Here is an 18,453-nt window from a genome sequence, read left to right as displayed (position 1 = left end):
CTTACCAACTGGTAACGTTCTTTTGACTGGATGTTCCTCCAACATATTCCTCATCGCCCTCTCATCCTACCCCTGTGTAGATTTTCCGGTGTTATTACCACTTCAGCTCTCGCAAGGCTGACACCTGGCTACCTACATTTTCTATATAGCAGAGCAAGAGGGGAAAAACAGAACTGAGGCCAACGCTGTGCGTTCTACTTGTATACCCGATGACGTCACCCTCGAAGGAGGCCTTCGAGGGACTTTGACTCGACGACATTGATGCACAGCACCCTCTGCTGAGAAAAAACCTCTGAAGCAGTTAAAGCTGGATGGAATACATCTAAGAGGAGGAATATGTTGGAGGAACATCCAGTCAAAAGAACGTTACCAGTTGGTAAGTAACCAGAAGTGGAAGAAAGGGAAGGATTCCTAGCCATCGTTAGAGATGGAAAGGAAGCCATGCAGGAATCTCTTCAGTCTGGATTGGACACTGCAGATAGCGTGAGCAGGTCCATGGCCACTAGCACAGTGATACGCAGATTTGCGTGGTTGCGAAAGTTGGGTTTCGCACCAGACGTGCAAAACCGTCTTTTGAACATGCCTTTTGACTGGTCTCACCTTTTCGGCAACAATGCTGACGAGAGCTTTGAGAGGTTGCAGACCTCAAAAGCAGCAGCCAAATCTTTAGGAGCTGCTATTAGGCAACCTCCGTCTTTCGTGCATCAGGACAATCTTGGAGGGGACGATCCTATCGTTATTACTCATCATATGGAAAGGCGAGAGGAATGGCCAGTCAAAGAGGCCAGAGAAAAACTACTCGTGGTGGATGAGTCAAACGTGTTAAGCCAGCCCCAGCTGCAGCCTCTTTGCCATTAGCAGCTGCAGCAACCGCCGCAAAACCACTTTGAGGACTTGCATCACAAGACACCTGTAGGAGGCAGGGTGTCACAGCATCTGCAAGAATGGCGAGCCATTACTTCAGATGTTTGGGATCTAGAAATAATAGCCCAAGGTTACTGCCTTCCTTTTCTAACGCAACCTCAAAGCAATCCAACGGGGAGACACTCTTTGAAGCTTCCAGTCCCACTCCTACAGCAGGAAGTTTTAACCCTACTGGAGAAAGGTGCTATAGAACCAGTACCTGTAGCGGAGAGGAACAAGGGATGGCACTCCCCGTATTTTTTGATCCCCAAAAAGGACGGGGGACTGAGATCCATCTTGGACTTAAGAGGCTTGAACAAGCTCCTCAGGAAGGACAAGTTCAAGATGGTTACTCTTTCTCAGATCCTTCAGGCCTTTCAACTTCAGGATTGGTTGGTGTCATTGGACCTTCAGGATGCTTATTTTCATGTGCCAATCCATCTCAAGCACAGAAAATACCTGAGGTTCGCTGTTGGCGACTCACATTATCAGTTTCGAGTCCTACCATTCGGGCTGACCAGGGCGCGTTCTGTCGAGCAAGCCCTGAATCATCTGAAAGTCACTTGCCACTTCCTCCACAGAATGGACTCCTCCCTCAATTTCAAGAAGTCACAAATGACACCTTCCCAACAGCTCCAGTACATAGGGGCTGTATTAGACACATCCTTGGGAAAGAGCTCGCCTCCCAAGTCGAGGGCTCAAGACATTCTTCAGATGGTTTCCAAATTCCAAAATGCCCAAAATCTCCAGGCCTACGACTTCTTGAGGTTGCTGGGCCTCATGGCATCCTGCATTTTCCTAGAGCCTGAAGCACGCCTGAGGATGAGATCCCTTCAATGGGCTGTAAAGACTCAATGGTCCCAATTCTCAGGACGAATGATGGATCTCCTTCAGATTCCGAACAAGGTTCGGCAGAATCTTCTCTGGAGAACATCCTAAAAGGAGAACATTTTTGGCAACCATGGCCGGAGATTACAGTAGTGACGGACACGTCACTCATGGGGTGGGGAGCTCATGCCAACGATCTGACAATCAGCGGTCGTTGGTCTCCATCGAAGTCCAAACTACACATCAACCTTTTAGAGCTGAGAGCAATCAGACTAGCACTGAAGGCTTTCTGACATCTGTCAGGGGAAAAAATGTCCTGATAATGACGGACAACACAGTGGCCATGCATTATCTAAACAAAAGAGGAGGTGTAGGGTCACTACCTCTGTGCAGAGAGGCAATGCGGCTCTGGTATTGGGCAATTCAGGAAGGAATCTCCTTATCGGCAGTTCATCTAGCCGGGGAGAAGAATATGAGTGCGGATGCTCTGAGCAGGCAGAGCACTGTGTCCCACGAGTGGGAACTGGCTCAGGAAGTCCTTCAGGAGATCTTCACCCTTTGGGGAATCCCTCAAGTAAACCTGTTTGCAACTGGAATCAACCGGAAGTGCGAAAGGTATTGCTCAAGGGAATTTCCCCCGAGAGGAGCCCTAGGGGACGCGTTTGTGGTGGAGTGGAACTCCCCACTACTATACGCATTCCTTCCAACCCCCGTCATTCCTCAAGTCATCAGGAGGTTAAGACAATTCAAAAACCACATGATCCTAATTGCCCCGGATTGGGCCAGGAAAACGTGGTACCCAGACCTTCTAGATATGTCCATCTGCCCTCTGTTACGTCTTCCTCAGAGAGAGGACCTTCTCTCACAAAAAGAGGGCCAGATTCTCCATCCAGAGATCATGACTCTCAACTTTCATGCTTGGTATCTGAAAGGCTGAGATACAAGGATTGGGACCTTCCGGATGACGTCATGGAGGTGTTGCTTTCGGCGAGAAGGCCAGCAACAAAATCTTTGAACCGTTGTCGCTGGAAGATGTTTTGCAACTGATGCAGGGAAAAGAATGTTGATCCTTTTCTGTGTCCTATTCCAGAAGTATTATCCTTCCTCTTATCATTGGCACATACAGGTCTGAATGTTAGGACCATTAAAGGTTATCTTGTAGCGCTTTCCATCTTCAAGCGCTCTTCGGAAGAATGTTCCTATTTTAAAATTCCTTTGATAGTGCAATTCTTAAAGGGACTCACCCAATGTGTTTCCTCCCTCTTCTTTCCAAGTCCCAGTTTGGGACCTTAATCTGGTCCTAAGGTTTTTGATGTGTGCCCCTTTTGAACCTTTTCACACATGCCATTTAAGATTACTAACGTTGAAAACTGTTTTCTTGGTTGCTTTAAAATCTGCACGAAGAGTGAGCGAGTTGCAGGCATTGTCTCCTGGACCACACTATACTGTGTTCCACAAGGACAGAGTTGTATTAAGGGTTAAACCCTTGTTCTCACCTAAAGTTGTGTCTGATTTCCATTTAAATCAGAAGATCATTCTGCCCGTGTTCTATCCTCCACCTGATCCCAGCGAGGAGGAATGATTGCACAGGCTGGACCCGAGAAGAGCTCTAACCTTTTAAATTTCGAGGCTCTCCAAGTTAGAGTGGATAATCAACTTTTCATTGGCTACACCGGAAGGAAGTTGGGTCATTCGGTGTCAAAACAAACCCTATCACGTTGGATTGTGTTTTGCATTTCAGAATGCTACAGATTGGTGGCCAAAGATCCACCAGAAGGCTTGAGGGCCCATTCAACCAGAAGCATAGCCTCTTCGACAGCCCTTCAAAGAGGTGTTCCCATAAAATCTATTTGTGAAGCAGCGACTTGGTCTTCACTACACACTTTTTATAAATTCTATAATCTGGGTTCTTCCCATGCTAAAGAGCTTGCTTTTGGTAAAGCAGTGCTGTATTCTGCTATATAATATGAAAAATCTACTGCCTCCGCCAAAGAACTTTTACACTGCTTTGGGAGTCTATCTAAGATGAGGAATACGTTGGAGGACACAATCCATTGGAAGAACAAGTTACTTACCAACTGGTAACGTTCTTTCGACTGGATGTTCCTCCAACGTATTCCTCATCGCCCTCCCATCCTACCCCTGTGTAGATTTTCCGGTGTTATTACCACTTCAACTCTCGCAAGGCTGACACCTGACTACCTACACTATCTATACAGCAGAGCAATAGGGGAAAAACAGAACTGGCGCCGTACGTGCTACTTGTATACCCGATGACATCACCCTCGACGGAGGCCTTCGAGGGACCTCGACTCAACGACATCGACGCACAGCGCCCTCTGCCGAGAAAACATTTCCAAAGCAGCCAAAGCTGGACTAATACATCTACGATGAGGAATACTTTGAAGGAACATCCGGTCGAAAGAACGTTACCAGTCAGTAAGTAACTGGTTCTTCTATACACAATTGCTAACATCTAACCATAAAAACACTTATTTACACAATGATGTAGATCCTTCCTCTGTCTCCTTACCTCAAGATGAGGGTACTCAAAACCTCCTCGAGCTCCCTTTATTCTAGAACTGAGGGATATCCTGCCCTTTTATGATAGGACGATCACTTCAAATACAACTTTGTTTTTCCCCCGCTACGAGGAGCTTCCCCCAATACTTCATCAATTCACAAACAATAACAGAATATCAAAAAGAAAGCACTGTTTTTTATACAAAACTGGCACACAACTTACTATGCAATCTCCAAGCCCCCCCAATACTGTGTCCTCGTGAACTGCCTGCACAGCCCAGCGGCCCAGCATCCCCCAATCCAGAAACTAGGTAGACCTTTAGAGAAAAAAGACAAATTGTTTTACTAATTAAGGAAACCCGCACCCCCTGCACACTATCTATGAGGCAAATTGCCTAAATGTATTATTTAGTATTGGATACTAGCCCTGTTATGTCTGACTCCAAACCATTTGTCTTTTTTGTTAAATTTGCCAGCCTAGATACCAAGGCTGAGTACTTCTCCTCTGCACCTTGAATTACATTTACCTATTATATCAAAGCCTTGCAAAACTTCCCTTACTCACTGAACTAACTATTAAATTGGTGTGCTAGGTGTTTCTTAGCTTTTTCTAGACCTTTAGAGAAAGCAAGCACCTGCCCGCCTCTCTACTTGTGTGTGCACGAACTGCTCTCTGAACGTGGGTGCCGCTGCCTGGGAAATGTGGCGGGGGACCCCCCGGGAGGCACTGTGCTAAGGAGGCGCTGGAGATTACGTCAGGGTTACCAGATATAGACATCGAGTGATTTTCAGGAACCAATAAAGAGATGCACGGATGCAGTTTGATGGAAATGCAATAACGTCTGGGAGGTCAGTGGGTCTCGTGAGACCGCAAAACTGAATACTCTCAAACCACCCACATTGGGCTACAGTATTTAAAGGCGAAAACCACAAAATTTGAATATATTAAAATACATTCTAGACATTAGGTGTAAGTACATTCTAAACCTCTGATTGGCTCCTGCTACTACAACAATATGTAACCTTCTATGTGCATTCCATCGCAAATGACCCAACCTTCAGTCAATGAGGAGAGCGAGACCTGCCCCCCATAGCAACAACTAGATACAGTGATGTTCTCTCCTGTGTGATCAGACATCTTGGCATCCCAAGCCATTCCCAAACCCTGCTGCTCTCCCACATTAAAGCATGTCCTTGTTCCTACCGCTTCCCCTTTTGCATATGCCAAGAACTGTTAGTTCTTGGAACATTCTCGTCTCTGGGAAAGGTTTTCTATGAGAACATCCAATCGAAGCCTAATTGTTGAACAATGACTCCTATTTGCGCTGCCAGCCATCCAGCTGTCTACCTGGCAACTAAAAGGTTCTCTAGGAAATATGCAGAGATGAAATTCAATTTAATAAATGGCAGAAACATTCATCTCCGCAATGTTCACAAGCCCTAAGCTGAATACAATAGCCACAAAGCCTAGGCCATAATAAATAAGGGAGAATTGCTCACTTCAATAATATTCATGCAGCCTGTATTTCTTTCCACTTCCTGACCCAGTATGGCTGCAAAGGTGAAAGTGATTACCCCAGATTTTCAGCCTGGGGAGGCACCATCAATGCGGGGGGAAAACAATGGCTGGAGCATTTGAATGGTGGAGAGGAAGGAAAGTGGCAAATTCAAGTTGGGTTCCGCCGATCCTCTCCACCATACAAATGATTGAAAATGTGGTGTGGCATGAATGGAAGGTGTTAATGCCTTACACAAGGCTATTACACCTTCCATTCATGTTACACGACAATAAAGCCTGAGCTCCATTGTGTCTATTGCTCACTTTTGATTAGCCAACCTATGGTCCAATTCTGATGGAGTCCCCAATGTGGTGCCCTATGGATAGTGCCCTTGCTGGGCTGTTCCAAACCTGCATAGATGGATCAGTGATGCTCCTCATGCATGCGGTGAGGGTCCGGAAACCTTTGATCCTCTCTTTTCTGGTCCTTCACCTCAAGCATGATGTAGATCAGAGGTGATCACAGCCATGGGCGCATGTGCACTGCAAAGATCAGTAATGATGGCCTGCAGTGTACTGTATACCTCTATGCACCCCATTTTGTGGATGAGGTCTGTTTTTTACAAGCACAGACTTCAACATAATCTGCGAAAGTCATATGATTCTGTGGCAAGTGGAATGGCCATGTCTTGTGACAATGAGCATTTCCATACAGGTGTACCTATGGTGTCCGGTTCATGCAACCTATAGAAAAACTACACAAGGTATTGGAATATACAGACACAGGAATTTCCTGTGGCTAGACATAGTACCCAAGAAAATTGCTTGTTAACCAGGAGGAGGCACTCAGAGTGGGATAGACTTGCAAAAGAGTTGCTGGTGCGCATATACAAATGTGCATGACTTGGTAGGCAGTTAAAAAGAAGGAAGTTGGAAGGAGGGGGAATAGGTGGCTATCCACGTGGCCATCACCCCTGAGTTGTATCTGGGCCCTGCAAATGAGAGATGCGGTTGAAGAACCACTGGCATTCCTTTTTTTTTTTTAATCTTTATTTATTTGGCTTGACAACACACAATTAAACAGAGACGCTCACAGCATTACAACATTACATGGCATTACACCACGATGCATACTTTACAGTACAGTGCTGACATTTCACGCCCATCCAGGCGAGTAGGGGTCGGGGTGGGGCCACAGATATAAAATACAAGCATCACTATTCACCGGGTGGCACCAGGGGGAGAAGGGGCAGAGCTAGAGGGTGCAGTATCTGAGTTCGAGTTCATAGTGGACATATAGCTGCGGAACTTCCGCCAAATGTCTCTCAGTCTCGAGTGTGAATGCTGTAGTCCAGCCCAGGACTCCTCAGTATCATGTGCCCATGTGACTGTCCTGAGCCACTGTGCATATGTGGGTGCTCTAGGCCGTAGCCTGTTCATCAAGATGCAGCGGACAGCTAGTAGCATGCAGAGTCCAGCTAGTTTCCTAGAATCGCGGCCCAACTGGGGAAGGTCATGGAAAAGGCATTGCATAGTGGAAGGGTCTATAGTATAGTCCAGCATGGCAGATAGTGTGGAACATATTTCGGACCAGAATTGCGTGAGGTGAGGGCAGAACCAAATCATATGGATGTAGGGTGCTTGGTCGGCTCCACATCTGGGGCAACTGGTGGGCATATAGTTGAACATATGGTGTAGTCTGTCCGGAGTGTGATGATATCTATGTAACACCTTAAATTGTATTAATTTAAATCTAGAGTTATAGGATACGTTGTGAGTGCGAGCACACATTTGGGACCAGCGTTCATCTGTAATCTCCACCCCTAGATCCCCCTCCCATCTGCTTCTCAGTTTAGTGAAGGAGGGTGCGGCTCTAGTTTGGAGCAGGGTGTAAAGCCTTGACACCTTCCCTCTGAAGGAATCAAAAGAGCAAACTTCAGCAATTATGGGTTCATCCAGTGGTAGTGTGGGAAAGTTGTGGTATCTGGCTTTGAGATTCCTCCGGAGAGAGGAGTATTGTAGCCATGCTGAAGGCCTACTTTTGAGGGGGAGTGGGAGGTCTGCACATTCAATAAAGTTGCCCTGGTTATAGACATCCCGAAGTGCCAAAAAGCCTGTGTCAGCCCATCGGGATACAATGGATTGCGAAACGTGTGGGACATCCGGGAAGAAGTGTGTCCACCAGCCTCCAGATTTTAGAGAGAGCAAGGGATGTACTATTAACAGGGTCCGCTGAGTCCGGGTCAGTCGTGATGGGTTTGAGAATAAGGGAACAAATTATTTGATCGCTGACCGTCAGTCTCTCCAGCTGGACATGCGGGGTCGGGTCGACAGTGTTAAACCAGTAGAAAGCAAATTGGGATTGGGCAACCAGCCAGTACCTGGTAAAGTCGGGGCACTAAACCCGCCGAGCTCCATAGGTGTGGTCAATGTTGTTAATTTGAGGCAGACTGCGTCGGAGTGCCAGAGGAAGGTGTTTGTTATATGGTGGAGCATCGGGAAGAAATCATCGCCTGGCCAAAGGGGGAGATTGGTGAATCGCTAAAGTAATTGGGGTAGTACAACAATTTTAAGTATCCCTATCCGACCGCTAAGGAAATAGGTAGTTTAGCCCAGCTAGTGGTTTTAGTGGCCAAATGTGTGAGGTATTTCCGGTAGTTGTCCTCGCGCAACTTTACAGTGTGACGGGAAACCACCACCCCAAGGTAAGAGATGCTAGATTGGGACCATGTAAAACCCCGAAGGTCAGAAGGGGGTTTCGTGCAGTCTGTAAGCGGGAATGGGATAGATTTAAAGCAGTTTATCTTCAGCCCGGATATGTATCCGAACCGGATCACATCCTCTAGAATCGGAGCAAGGTTGGTTTCAGGGGAGCGGATATACAGGAGGGCGTCGTCGGCGTATAGGGAGACAATATCGGACTGGTTTGCGGTGCACAAGCCTCTATGAGCATGGGACTGGCGCATCATGTCGGCAAAGGCAGAGTTACTGGGAATGGTGGCCACTCAGGCGAGCCTACAATACTACTTTATCTCACTGAACCTTCCAGAGGAGAAGTATCTTACCAATCTCTCCATCCTCCAAGCCTATCTGAAAATGGGTCCAACCAGACAAATCCTATGGGAGCGGAAAAGGCAAAAGCATTTGTAAACACATGAAAAGCAGCATCTGAAACAGAACCATCTCTGCTCCTGTTTTGATTAAAAAGAAACACTGATAACCTTGCTGAATATAGGGAACTTGGAAATCTCATGCATTCATGAGAGGAATTAACGACTTTAGAAGCAACATCTGGAACGGGTGATTAGGGAGCAAGTTGTTCAAAACCTTGAAAGTCAGCACTTGCAGAATTTCCTTGATGGCTTTTAGACTAAAAACAAACGGAGTCACTCCTGCCTCTTCTCCAGAGCTAGAACTGGTAGCTCTGGGCCCTTCTGCAACAGTAGCAGAAACTCATCTATCAAGGTCTGCTCTTTGTTTGGGCACCAGGGAAAGGGGAGTGGTTCAGCAGACATCTAAGATTGGAGTAGACATAATGTCATTTAACTTAAACCACAGGAATGATGCACTCTACTCAGAGGATTTCTTGTAAAGCTCAATAATTATATAAAAAGGATAATTAAGCACAGAATTTGCCAACATTTATTTGAGTGCTTAGTGGTTATGGAAAAATAATAATAATTAAAAATTGCCAATGATAATTATTCATAAGGAATTTGCCTTAGACACAAAGAAATGATACTGAAGCACATAGTCTGCCAACACGTGTTTCGCCATTTATGGCTTTCTCAAGGCAAACAAATTGTAACATATACAATGTTCATAAATCTTATCCTAATCACAATTTATCATAGGAACTGCTCATTCCTGGAAAACACTTGTAATCGTTGACCTATTAAAGAAACTAAATATCAATCAGTGTTCTTTTATTTATTCAATGCATTCATATTTCTGATTCTGCACAAATAAAGCCAAGTGACATTACGTTATCACCAATGATTAACAGAGAAAAAGAGAAAACAGGAAACAAGAAGGTCAATACATGATAACAGGGTCCTAAGTGAAAACATAGTTTGCACTGGACTGAAGAAAAAAAAGATTGTTTTATAATGAACGCTCTGTGACCCCACAGAGTGGTCATTCTAAATCGAGCTGTCAGGTGAGTGTCTGTGGGTGTGTGTGTCTGTGTGAGTGTTTTTGTGAGCGTATGTGTGCGGATTTGGTTTGTGTTGTGCGTGGAAGGGGGGCGGGGGAGGAAACCCCCTGTTTTACATAGAAACCGCCGGAAGAGGGTGGAGGTGGGTAAGAGGTCATCTTGGAGGGACAGGAGAGGGGACGAATGATATCATATTGCTGCATTTAAAAGCCAACACAAAATCACCCGAAAAAAACAGTCTTTTTTTGTGTTCAGTCTTGTAAATATGGTAATATCACATAGAACTGATAACAGTGGTCACTGTTGACCTTAATTGTCATCAATATACAGTCATAAAATAGCAATATGATTTCTTACTTTCCAATGTTTTTAAGACCTATCCAAGGTTGACCAGTCTGTAGACAATCAGATCTCTCTACTCTGTACACTTAATATGTCTTGTCTGGTGTACCTCCAATGATCTCTTCCTCAACGGCAGCAAGACTAAGATCCTTCCAATTGGGACTCTTTCCCCCTCTTTCTTCCTCTCTCACTGGCCATCTTCTATGAGCTCTCCCCCTTCTCCTTGATCTGAAGCCTGAAACCTTGGCGAATCTACGTTCTTCCGGCACCAACTCTCTGTCAATCAATTCGCTAAACAGCGAGCTGGTGGCCGTTTTCTTTCCTCAAGCAGGATCCCTCTTATGGAACAGCCTCCCCCTTCCTCTTCGTCTTGAGCCGGATCTCCTGAAATTATGGATGCTCCTCAAGACTGTCCTCTTCACCTCCTCCTTCCCTTTCTCCCTCCTCTGCTAAACCCCACAGTTTCTGAGATTGGTGACCAGGACCCTTATGCGTTCTCCTGGGCCCTGGCCTCCCACCCCTAATCGCCATTAGCCTCCGCCCGCTCCCAGCGCTTGCATGGCACCCTAAGGCCTATGCCACCACATGCCTGCATTGACTTAGTTATTGGCAGCTGACCACTCACCTAGGCACTAACAGCTGCTCACCCCCTAGCACTTCCCTCTTGTACACCCAGCACTTACCCCCACTCCATCATCCCTCGCCTCTCTCTCTGTGCTTGCATGTTCTGAATGCTCACACGCCCTAGTAGGTCCGTCTCTATCTTTTATTGTTATATTGATTTTCATTCCCATGTTCCCTCCCCGCTGCCCTGTGGGCGCTTTGAAACAGAATTTACTTGATGTATAAGCGCCTTACAAATGCATAATAAATAAATAAAATAAATAAATATATTGAAGAGCTTCTTAATGTAGTTCATCATGTGAAATACGATGTATACCACTATGGAGAATTAGGAGAATTGCTCACTTATTGTTATCGATCTTATATTATGATATAACAGGTATCCTGGAATAATTTTCTTTCCATTTATATATAACTGCAATTAAAATAGCATAAATGCTCTGCTCGTATGATACAAGATTTGAATGAAAATATTGCTGAGCAAGGTATCCCAAAGTGCTGTCAATATACTAACTGGAAACAGTCCCAGCAAAAGCTGGAGATTTGTATGCAGTCTGCCTCATTTATGCACCAGCATAAAGCAGACAGACCCATAGGGACCCATTGTACAAGCTGCTGGCATGCTCGTATGGCAGCAGCGTGTACAATTATAATTAAACGATGCCGGATATACTCCCATCTCAGGCAGCGTTTATTTGTAATTGTGAAAGCTGTTTGCCATGCAAGCATGGCAAGCATCGCTCACAATTAAAAGTAAACGCTGCCTGGCATACGAGCATGACAGGCAGCATTTACTCACTTTGCACGGCAGAGTGCAAAAGTGCAAGGCAAAAGCTGGTGTACACACAGGTATGCTGCCTTTTCCCCTGCACATTTGCACTCCACTGAGAAAATGATGAATTTGGTGGCAGGGTGCTGTCTACGTTTCAGTGGTAATGTAATGTCTCCCCGCCATCAAATTACAATTAGGAGCAAAATGTGCTCCAATGAATCAAAGAATTATAGCAATTAGAAAAATACTGTAGCATTGAAGCAGACATGTTCTTGCTCCATTTGAAAAGCAAATTAAAAGGTGCTATCTAGTGAGTGATTAGCACTCTTGAGCATCACTGAAGTGATGAAGACACATCTCGTGTAAACTTTGCACTAGCACAGTAGATGTTTGACAGCATTTGCACAAAGACAAAAATGGCCTTACACCAAAATGAATTGCTGCAATACTAATTTGCACCCGGGAATATTTTGCCCATTTAAATTCTAGTGAAATAGGACACTTGGTATCCCAATCGAAAGTCCAAAAAATGGGTCCGAACAGGATTTGTTTGACACTGTTGGGGATCAATTTAGGAATTTGAGGGGAATTTTCTCAAAACTCCCTATCTTTGTAAGGGTACATTCACAGCGACCACAAGATCATTTAAATTACTTTAGGGGTCTTTAGCAAATGATTCTTGTCTGACTTTGATGACTTTGAAATAATGATTTTATATGGTTTTAGCAATATGATAATAACCTTTAATTGGTACATTTGCATGCCTAGGTAACCAGCTTACAAAACCTTACTGGAAACGTTCACAGGAGCTTGACACTGTGGTGATATCCGCAAAACATAAACAAATGATTACGTATTTGCTTCTTTCTCTTTTATCTTTCACTGTTGTTGTTCAATACATGTCTAAACAAGGGTGCGATGCAAAGTGAGAGGTGCTTGAGGTGGCAGATAGCTGGGTGGACTAAGGATGACATATATGAGGAGAGGAAAAAGGGGGTAAACCGTGGGAAATTTAAAAAATAATTTTTGACAAGAATACATTTGAATATATGGGTAAATGCTAAGACTATTGATGCCGTTGTAACTGCACGTTACTTTAGGTTCCCTAAGTATGTATTGTTTGGAAGTTGTTTAATTTAAAAAAAAGGATATTACAATTTTGAATGAACTGAGTCAAAGGTGCATGTGAATTCCTAGTGTGACACAGAATAAAACTGTACCCACTTTGGTAAATTAACTCTACCAGGTCAAGTGCCCTTATAATCTTATGCTGTTCCTTCTGACTGGTTCCTGACCCAATATGGCTGCAAAGTTAAGAGTGATAACCCCAGCTTTGCAGCCTAGGGAGGCACCATCAATGTCTCCTTAATCCTTTTACTCCAGAGGTAAGGGACTCTTTGGTACTATGGATCCCCATGGGGGAAACAATACATCTTTAGACAGATAGCGTCACTGTGCATTCCAGCACGCTGTAGTCTATTTCTCTTTCCGACATCGTTGGATGGCGTTTGCTTAATAGCACTTTCACTTGATGTAAGGTCATATTCTAAAGGTCATATTGGCTGAGGAATCCCTTAGATGGATTAGAATATACTAATCAGATGTGCTGGGTATTAAAACATGTTTCCATATTGTTCCCAACAGCTGTACAACATCTTCCCACAGCTCATGAAACATCTGCCAGGATTCTACCAGACGTTGTTTGAGAACATTGACTTTCTGAACAACTACGTGAAGCAGGAGATCAGGGCTCATTGTGACACTGTGGCAGACGAACCCCAAGATCTTATAGACCTCTACCTGGCTCAGATATCTAAGGTCAGTAGGAGGACAAGGGGCATGTAATGGTATCTTTTGAACATACACATCTGTTTTTTCCTGAGAAGGTTTTTAGAATACATTCAACTTTTACTGATCAGCTAACAACATAATGCAGGAATCTTTTTTTGGTTTTTTATTGTAAATTGGTTTAAATTGCACCTTATTTTTTTTTCTTTATTTGAATATAGATGCATTGCAATTTTAACAAAAGACAAACATACATATAAATCCCCTGTATCCACTGTTTGGTTTCTTTTTCCCATCAAATCAAATGTTCTAAAGATTTCTGCCTTTAAGTTCCTTGATTTACAAGTTATTGAGGAGAGCTGCGGGAGTCGATGGAAAAACGTTCCGAATGAATCTAACTACTGCAATCACCCACAAAGTAGAGGTTCCACTCATCAGCGCAGACCATTGTTGGTCGTCATACAGTGTTTGCAAGGAAAGGAAAAGAGGTGTTAGAAACTGCTGACGCGCGGCATTCAGGCCAGGACAGTAGATCATCACATGCTGGATTGATTCTATCGCCACCTTGTTCTTACAGAATCGACAGCCAGACGACGGGTTCAGGCCTCTTATGAACAAAATTTCATTAGTTTGGATTAAGTTAAGATGTGCTCTCATGAAGGTTTCCCTGTAACGATGATCTGGAAAAGGTAAGGCTGCACTTCATTTAGTTTCAAAGCACTCTGTGGTGTCTCTTTGACCAATTTAGAGGTGTTTGCCTTCTCCAAAGTTCGAATCCAGTCGGCACAGAGCAGTTGTTCCTTCACACGCATCAGGTTTGCGATAAGATCTTCCTCTGAGCAGCACAGATCTGCCAAAGTTGTCTTAAGGTGGCTAACCCAATAGGTCAGTCGTGGCAACAGTTTGTTCATGATTTCTCTATTGATTAGAACCAACACCATCGGCCCGTTTGGTATAATTATTTTTTGATATAATGCACCTTACACAAAAAGATAAAACATGTTACAAAAGATGTACAAATAGACATTATACAAATATATAAAATATACAGATCTCATAAAAAGAATCAGGAAAACATTTAAAGTAACACAATATTAAAAGTGAAATCATACAGTGTACCAACAATCCAAATGATCCAAAACATTTGTTAGGAATTGACATAGAGAAAGCATCAGAGATACATTTTCCCCCCACATCAGCTTGGACCATAATCATTCCCTTGAGACTACAGAATCGAAGCGTTCCGGGTGTTTAAAGTACCTAGCTCTCTTTAACAAGATGCTTCAGGGTTTCAATGGGATCACAACCAAAACAAAAGCAACATTTTACAGGTTTATCTGGAAATTGATATTGCCCTCTCCAGTATTTGGTCCGTTCCTTAGTAGGTAATTGATTACGTTTGAAGCACATGTAGAGAGAGCGCATTTTGGAAAACTAATTAGGTACATCGAGAAATATTCTATTTTTCTCAAAAATGTTGCATACTCCGTATGTGAGTAATATGATTGAATAGAATCAAGCGTATATAACCAGTCATGCCTAAAAAGTTTAAATTTTGCTCCTCCTCAACGATTTAGTAGTTTTTCCTCAGTTGACCCAATCATAGCAAGTATATCTGTCATCATTCCCACATAGTTATTAAGGAAGGTATATGTTTACCCTTCATGAGACTATTCAGCTCTGCATAGAGTGAATTCTCCACTGCACTGGTCTAAGGAACTTTGAATAGTTAAGCAATTGTCTCCATTGATATCTTGCTTATAGTGAAGTTAAGGCCAACTCATGTTGAATAACCGAGCTAGGTATAGACATTGCCAATGACAATACCTCATTCCAGAGGTGGGCCTGTAACTTATTCAAATAGTCTCCCAGATCCAAAAGTGAAAGATCTAAACCATACAAGAGCACGGGTTCAATTTTCAAAAGATAGTAACGAAGGGCAAGTAGCATTGAAAAACTGAAATATTTGTGTAGCGACCGTTTCTTATGTGGGACAAAAGGCATGATCTTATCCCTCAGTGACTGTTGCCACATAGAAATAGAGGCTGAATTGGAAAGGTTGTATCCTAGATATATGACAGACGGTACCTTTTCTATTTCTTCCCCTACCAGAACCCATCTCATAGTTTTAGGCTGCGTTGGGTAGTGAAGATGACAATCTTCGATTTCGAGCTGTTGGCCTTAAGAATGTTCGAGTGCATATTGAAAAATAAAATCCAATTTGCACTGCAGGCCAATCGGCGTGCAATCAAAAAATATAAGATCATCAGCAAATGCAAGCCAGTGAAGTCTAAGATTGCCCAACCTAGCCGGATTGATGTCATTCCTACATCACAGACTCTCAATATCACTCAAAGATTGAAAAGAGTAGGAGCGAGGGTACACCCTTGTTTCAGACCCACTTGGGTAGGAATTAGACTAGAGAGGGCACCTTCCCTAGTTAGACAAATTCTGATGGAAGTGTTTCTGTGTAGAAGCGCAATGAGCTGAACTAGTCTTAGAGGAACTCCAAACTTGATCAATTTGGCCCATAGTTTTTCTCGCAATACACAATCCATGGCAGCGGACATGTCCAATGATGCCATATAGGCTGACCCCCTGCAAAGACTTTTTTTTTATTTTTTATTAAAATGTTTTGTTTGAATTAACAAACTTTTCATTTGTGTACACGTAATCAATAAAGCAGAAAAGAACCTTCAGCTTAATCAACTATATTTCCACTAGTAATGTCTAACCAAAATTTGATGATGGTGAATATCAATCGTTGATTGGTTCCTTCGAGGAGTTCCGCCCATCTTTTCTCTGTAGCTGCTTGTTTGTCAGATATTTTGAAAAAGTCTTTATATAAGTCTCTTTTCTCCTTCAAGGAGAAATATCATAATCACATGGAACAGGGTTTCTGGTTTGATTAACTTGCAAAAGCGACAGGCGTCCGATTTGTTGTTTGTTTTGCCTATCAGCGCTTGATATTCACAGGTTGGCAGAATATTCAGTCGAAAACGCAAAAACAGGTCATGAATACTGCCACTGGGGAATTGTACTAAGTATTTAGGTAATTGATTAAGTGCCCTCACCTCTGTTTCTGAGTGTAGGTGTCGTTTGAAAGTTTTTTGTGCTTCTATTGTTCTTAGCCAATCATTCATTTGTAATTTGTATTTTGCGTATTGTGGTCTATTAAGTAACAACTCGTCTGTGATATCTTCCGCTGTCATTTTTGCTTTAATTTCATTCGACCATTTCGACAGAGCTGCTATTTGGACAGCTTCCTTTTTTTCCTTTAGAATCTCCAATGCTGGTATTTCTTCTTCAGACATGATTTTTCTTAGCAAGTCCATTTGCTTCCACAATACTATCGATTGAACTGATTGTTGTGCTAATTCAAATCTTAGTCTGGTCATTGGAAATGATTGCGGCAGGGCGAGGGTTTTCCTCCAAAACAGAGCTTCATAGTACGACCATCTCATTATATTTTGATTGACAATTGTCTCACTTGAATATGTAAGGATCGGGATTACTTTCTGTCTATACAGCAAAATGGTGGCCTTCAGAGAAAATGTCCCGTATTTTGCATGAAAAATACGTCCTTGTTTCGCCAGAGCTCTCGCTTTTCCTTCAATGTGCTGTTGCCATTCTGCTTCATTTGATGATGGGTTGATTATTGCGCCTAAATATTTCATTGTTTTGGTTGTCAGGAGCACTTGATTTCCTATCTGAATCCTGATTTTAGGTTGTTTATTTGCTTTGGAATTAATCAGTGTTATTATTCTTGTCTTGTCAATATTAATTTGTAACTTATTAACCATCATGTACTCTTCTGCTTTGTTTACTGTATGTTGCAATCCTTTTAATGTTTTATCCAGAATAATAATGTCATCTGCGTAGATTAACGTTTGGATTGATTCATTATTAATTTTTGGTGGATTCGCAAAGTTATTTTGGATTTTTTCTCCAAAGTCATACATGAAGAGATTATAGATACATGCAGCCAATGGACAGCCTTGCTTCAATCCATTTTCCGATGGAATAAATTCTGTTACTCTACCCTCTTTCGTCAATCGAACACGTATCGACGTATTAGAGTATAATTCTATTACAGGATTCAGAATGTTTGGCGGACAACCCCATTGTCTTAGCTTAGCCCATAACAATTGTCTATTTACTGAATCGAAGGCAGTTTTTAAATCTACGAAGATGGCATATAGTTGTTGTGATTTAACCATTGCTTCATATTTCAACATGTTCAGCAATAGGAGATTGACATTGGTGCCTATTTGTTTTACAAATCCTGTTTGTCTTATAGCTTTTTTGTTATCTCTTGCCCATTGAGTCACCTTTGTTTGAAGAAAACCAGCAAATAGTTTTCCCAACGGGTCCAGTAAAGCTATCGGTCTGTAATTAGCAGGATATTTTCTATCTCCAGTTTTGAAGATTGGTATCAAGACCGCTGTCGTCCAGGTGTGAGGTATCTTTTTCGTTTTAGCAATTAATCTTAATAAGTGGCTCATGAACTTGGCCCACTGAACTGGGGATTTTTTTAGATCGCTATTTGCTAATCCATCAGGTCCTGGAGTTCTAGAGGATTTGAGACAATTGATGGTATTAATAATGTCTTCATTCTCCCATTTAAGGTCCCATGGCTCTTCATCAGATGTTATACACTTCATACTTGTCTGTTCCGTATTATGATATAATGTTGAGTAGTGCTTCACCCATCTGCTTGCATCAACTTCTTGGATCATGTTTTGATTAGCCGATGACATGTTTAACATTGACCATAAATTTTGCATATTTATTTCTTTAAGAGCTCTCAAGATCGCTTGTGCATCATTCAGTTTTATTGAAGCTTTGATCGCTTTTATTTCATTAGAGTACTTGTACTTGGCTTTTTTTATTTCAATTTCAAAATTAGGTCCCCTGCTTTTCCGGAGTTTTCGTAGGACTTTGTAGTGTTGTTTCTTTTTTGTTTGAATTTCAATATTGAAGTAGTGGGAGTGTATTTGTTTTTGGATCTTCTTTTCA

At 42.8% G+C, this 18,453-nt stretch overlaps 1 protein-coding gene across 1 annotated transcript in view; it reads left to right on the top strand.

Annotated features, from left to right (window-relative positions):
• The window catches only part of LOC138491200 (cytochrome P450 2J2-like), an 841,489-nt gene that overhangs the window by 428,265 nt on the left and 394,771 nt on the right, over positions 1–18,453 (top strand). The window contains exon 5 of the mRNA XM_069617585.1: positions 13,291–13,464. Within this exon, the coding sequence (XP_069473686.1) occupies positions 13,291–13,464 (174 nt within the window). The remainder of the gene's footprint in view (positions 1–13,290; positions 13,465–18,453) is intronic.

This window comes from Ambystoma mexicanum, chromosome 10, assembly GCF_040938575.1.
Source record: "Ambystoma mexicanum isolate Mex_15411 chromosome 10, UKY_AmexF1_1, whole genome shotgun sequence".
In the NCBI taxonomy this organism is placed as follows: domain Eukaryota; kingdom Metazoa; phylum Chordata; class Amphibia; order Caudata; family Ambystomatidae; genus Ambystoma; species Ambystoma mexicanum.
Note: the sequence above shows the minus strand (reverse complement) of the source record. Positions and strands in the feature narration are given on the sequence as shown.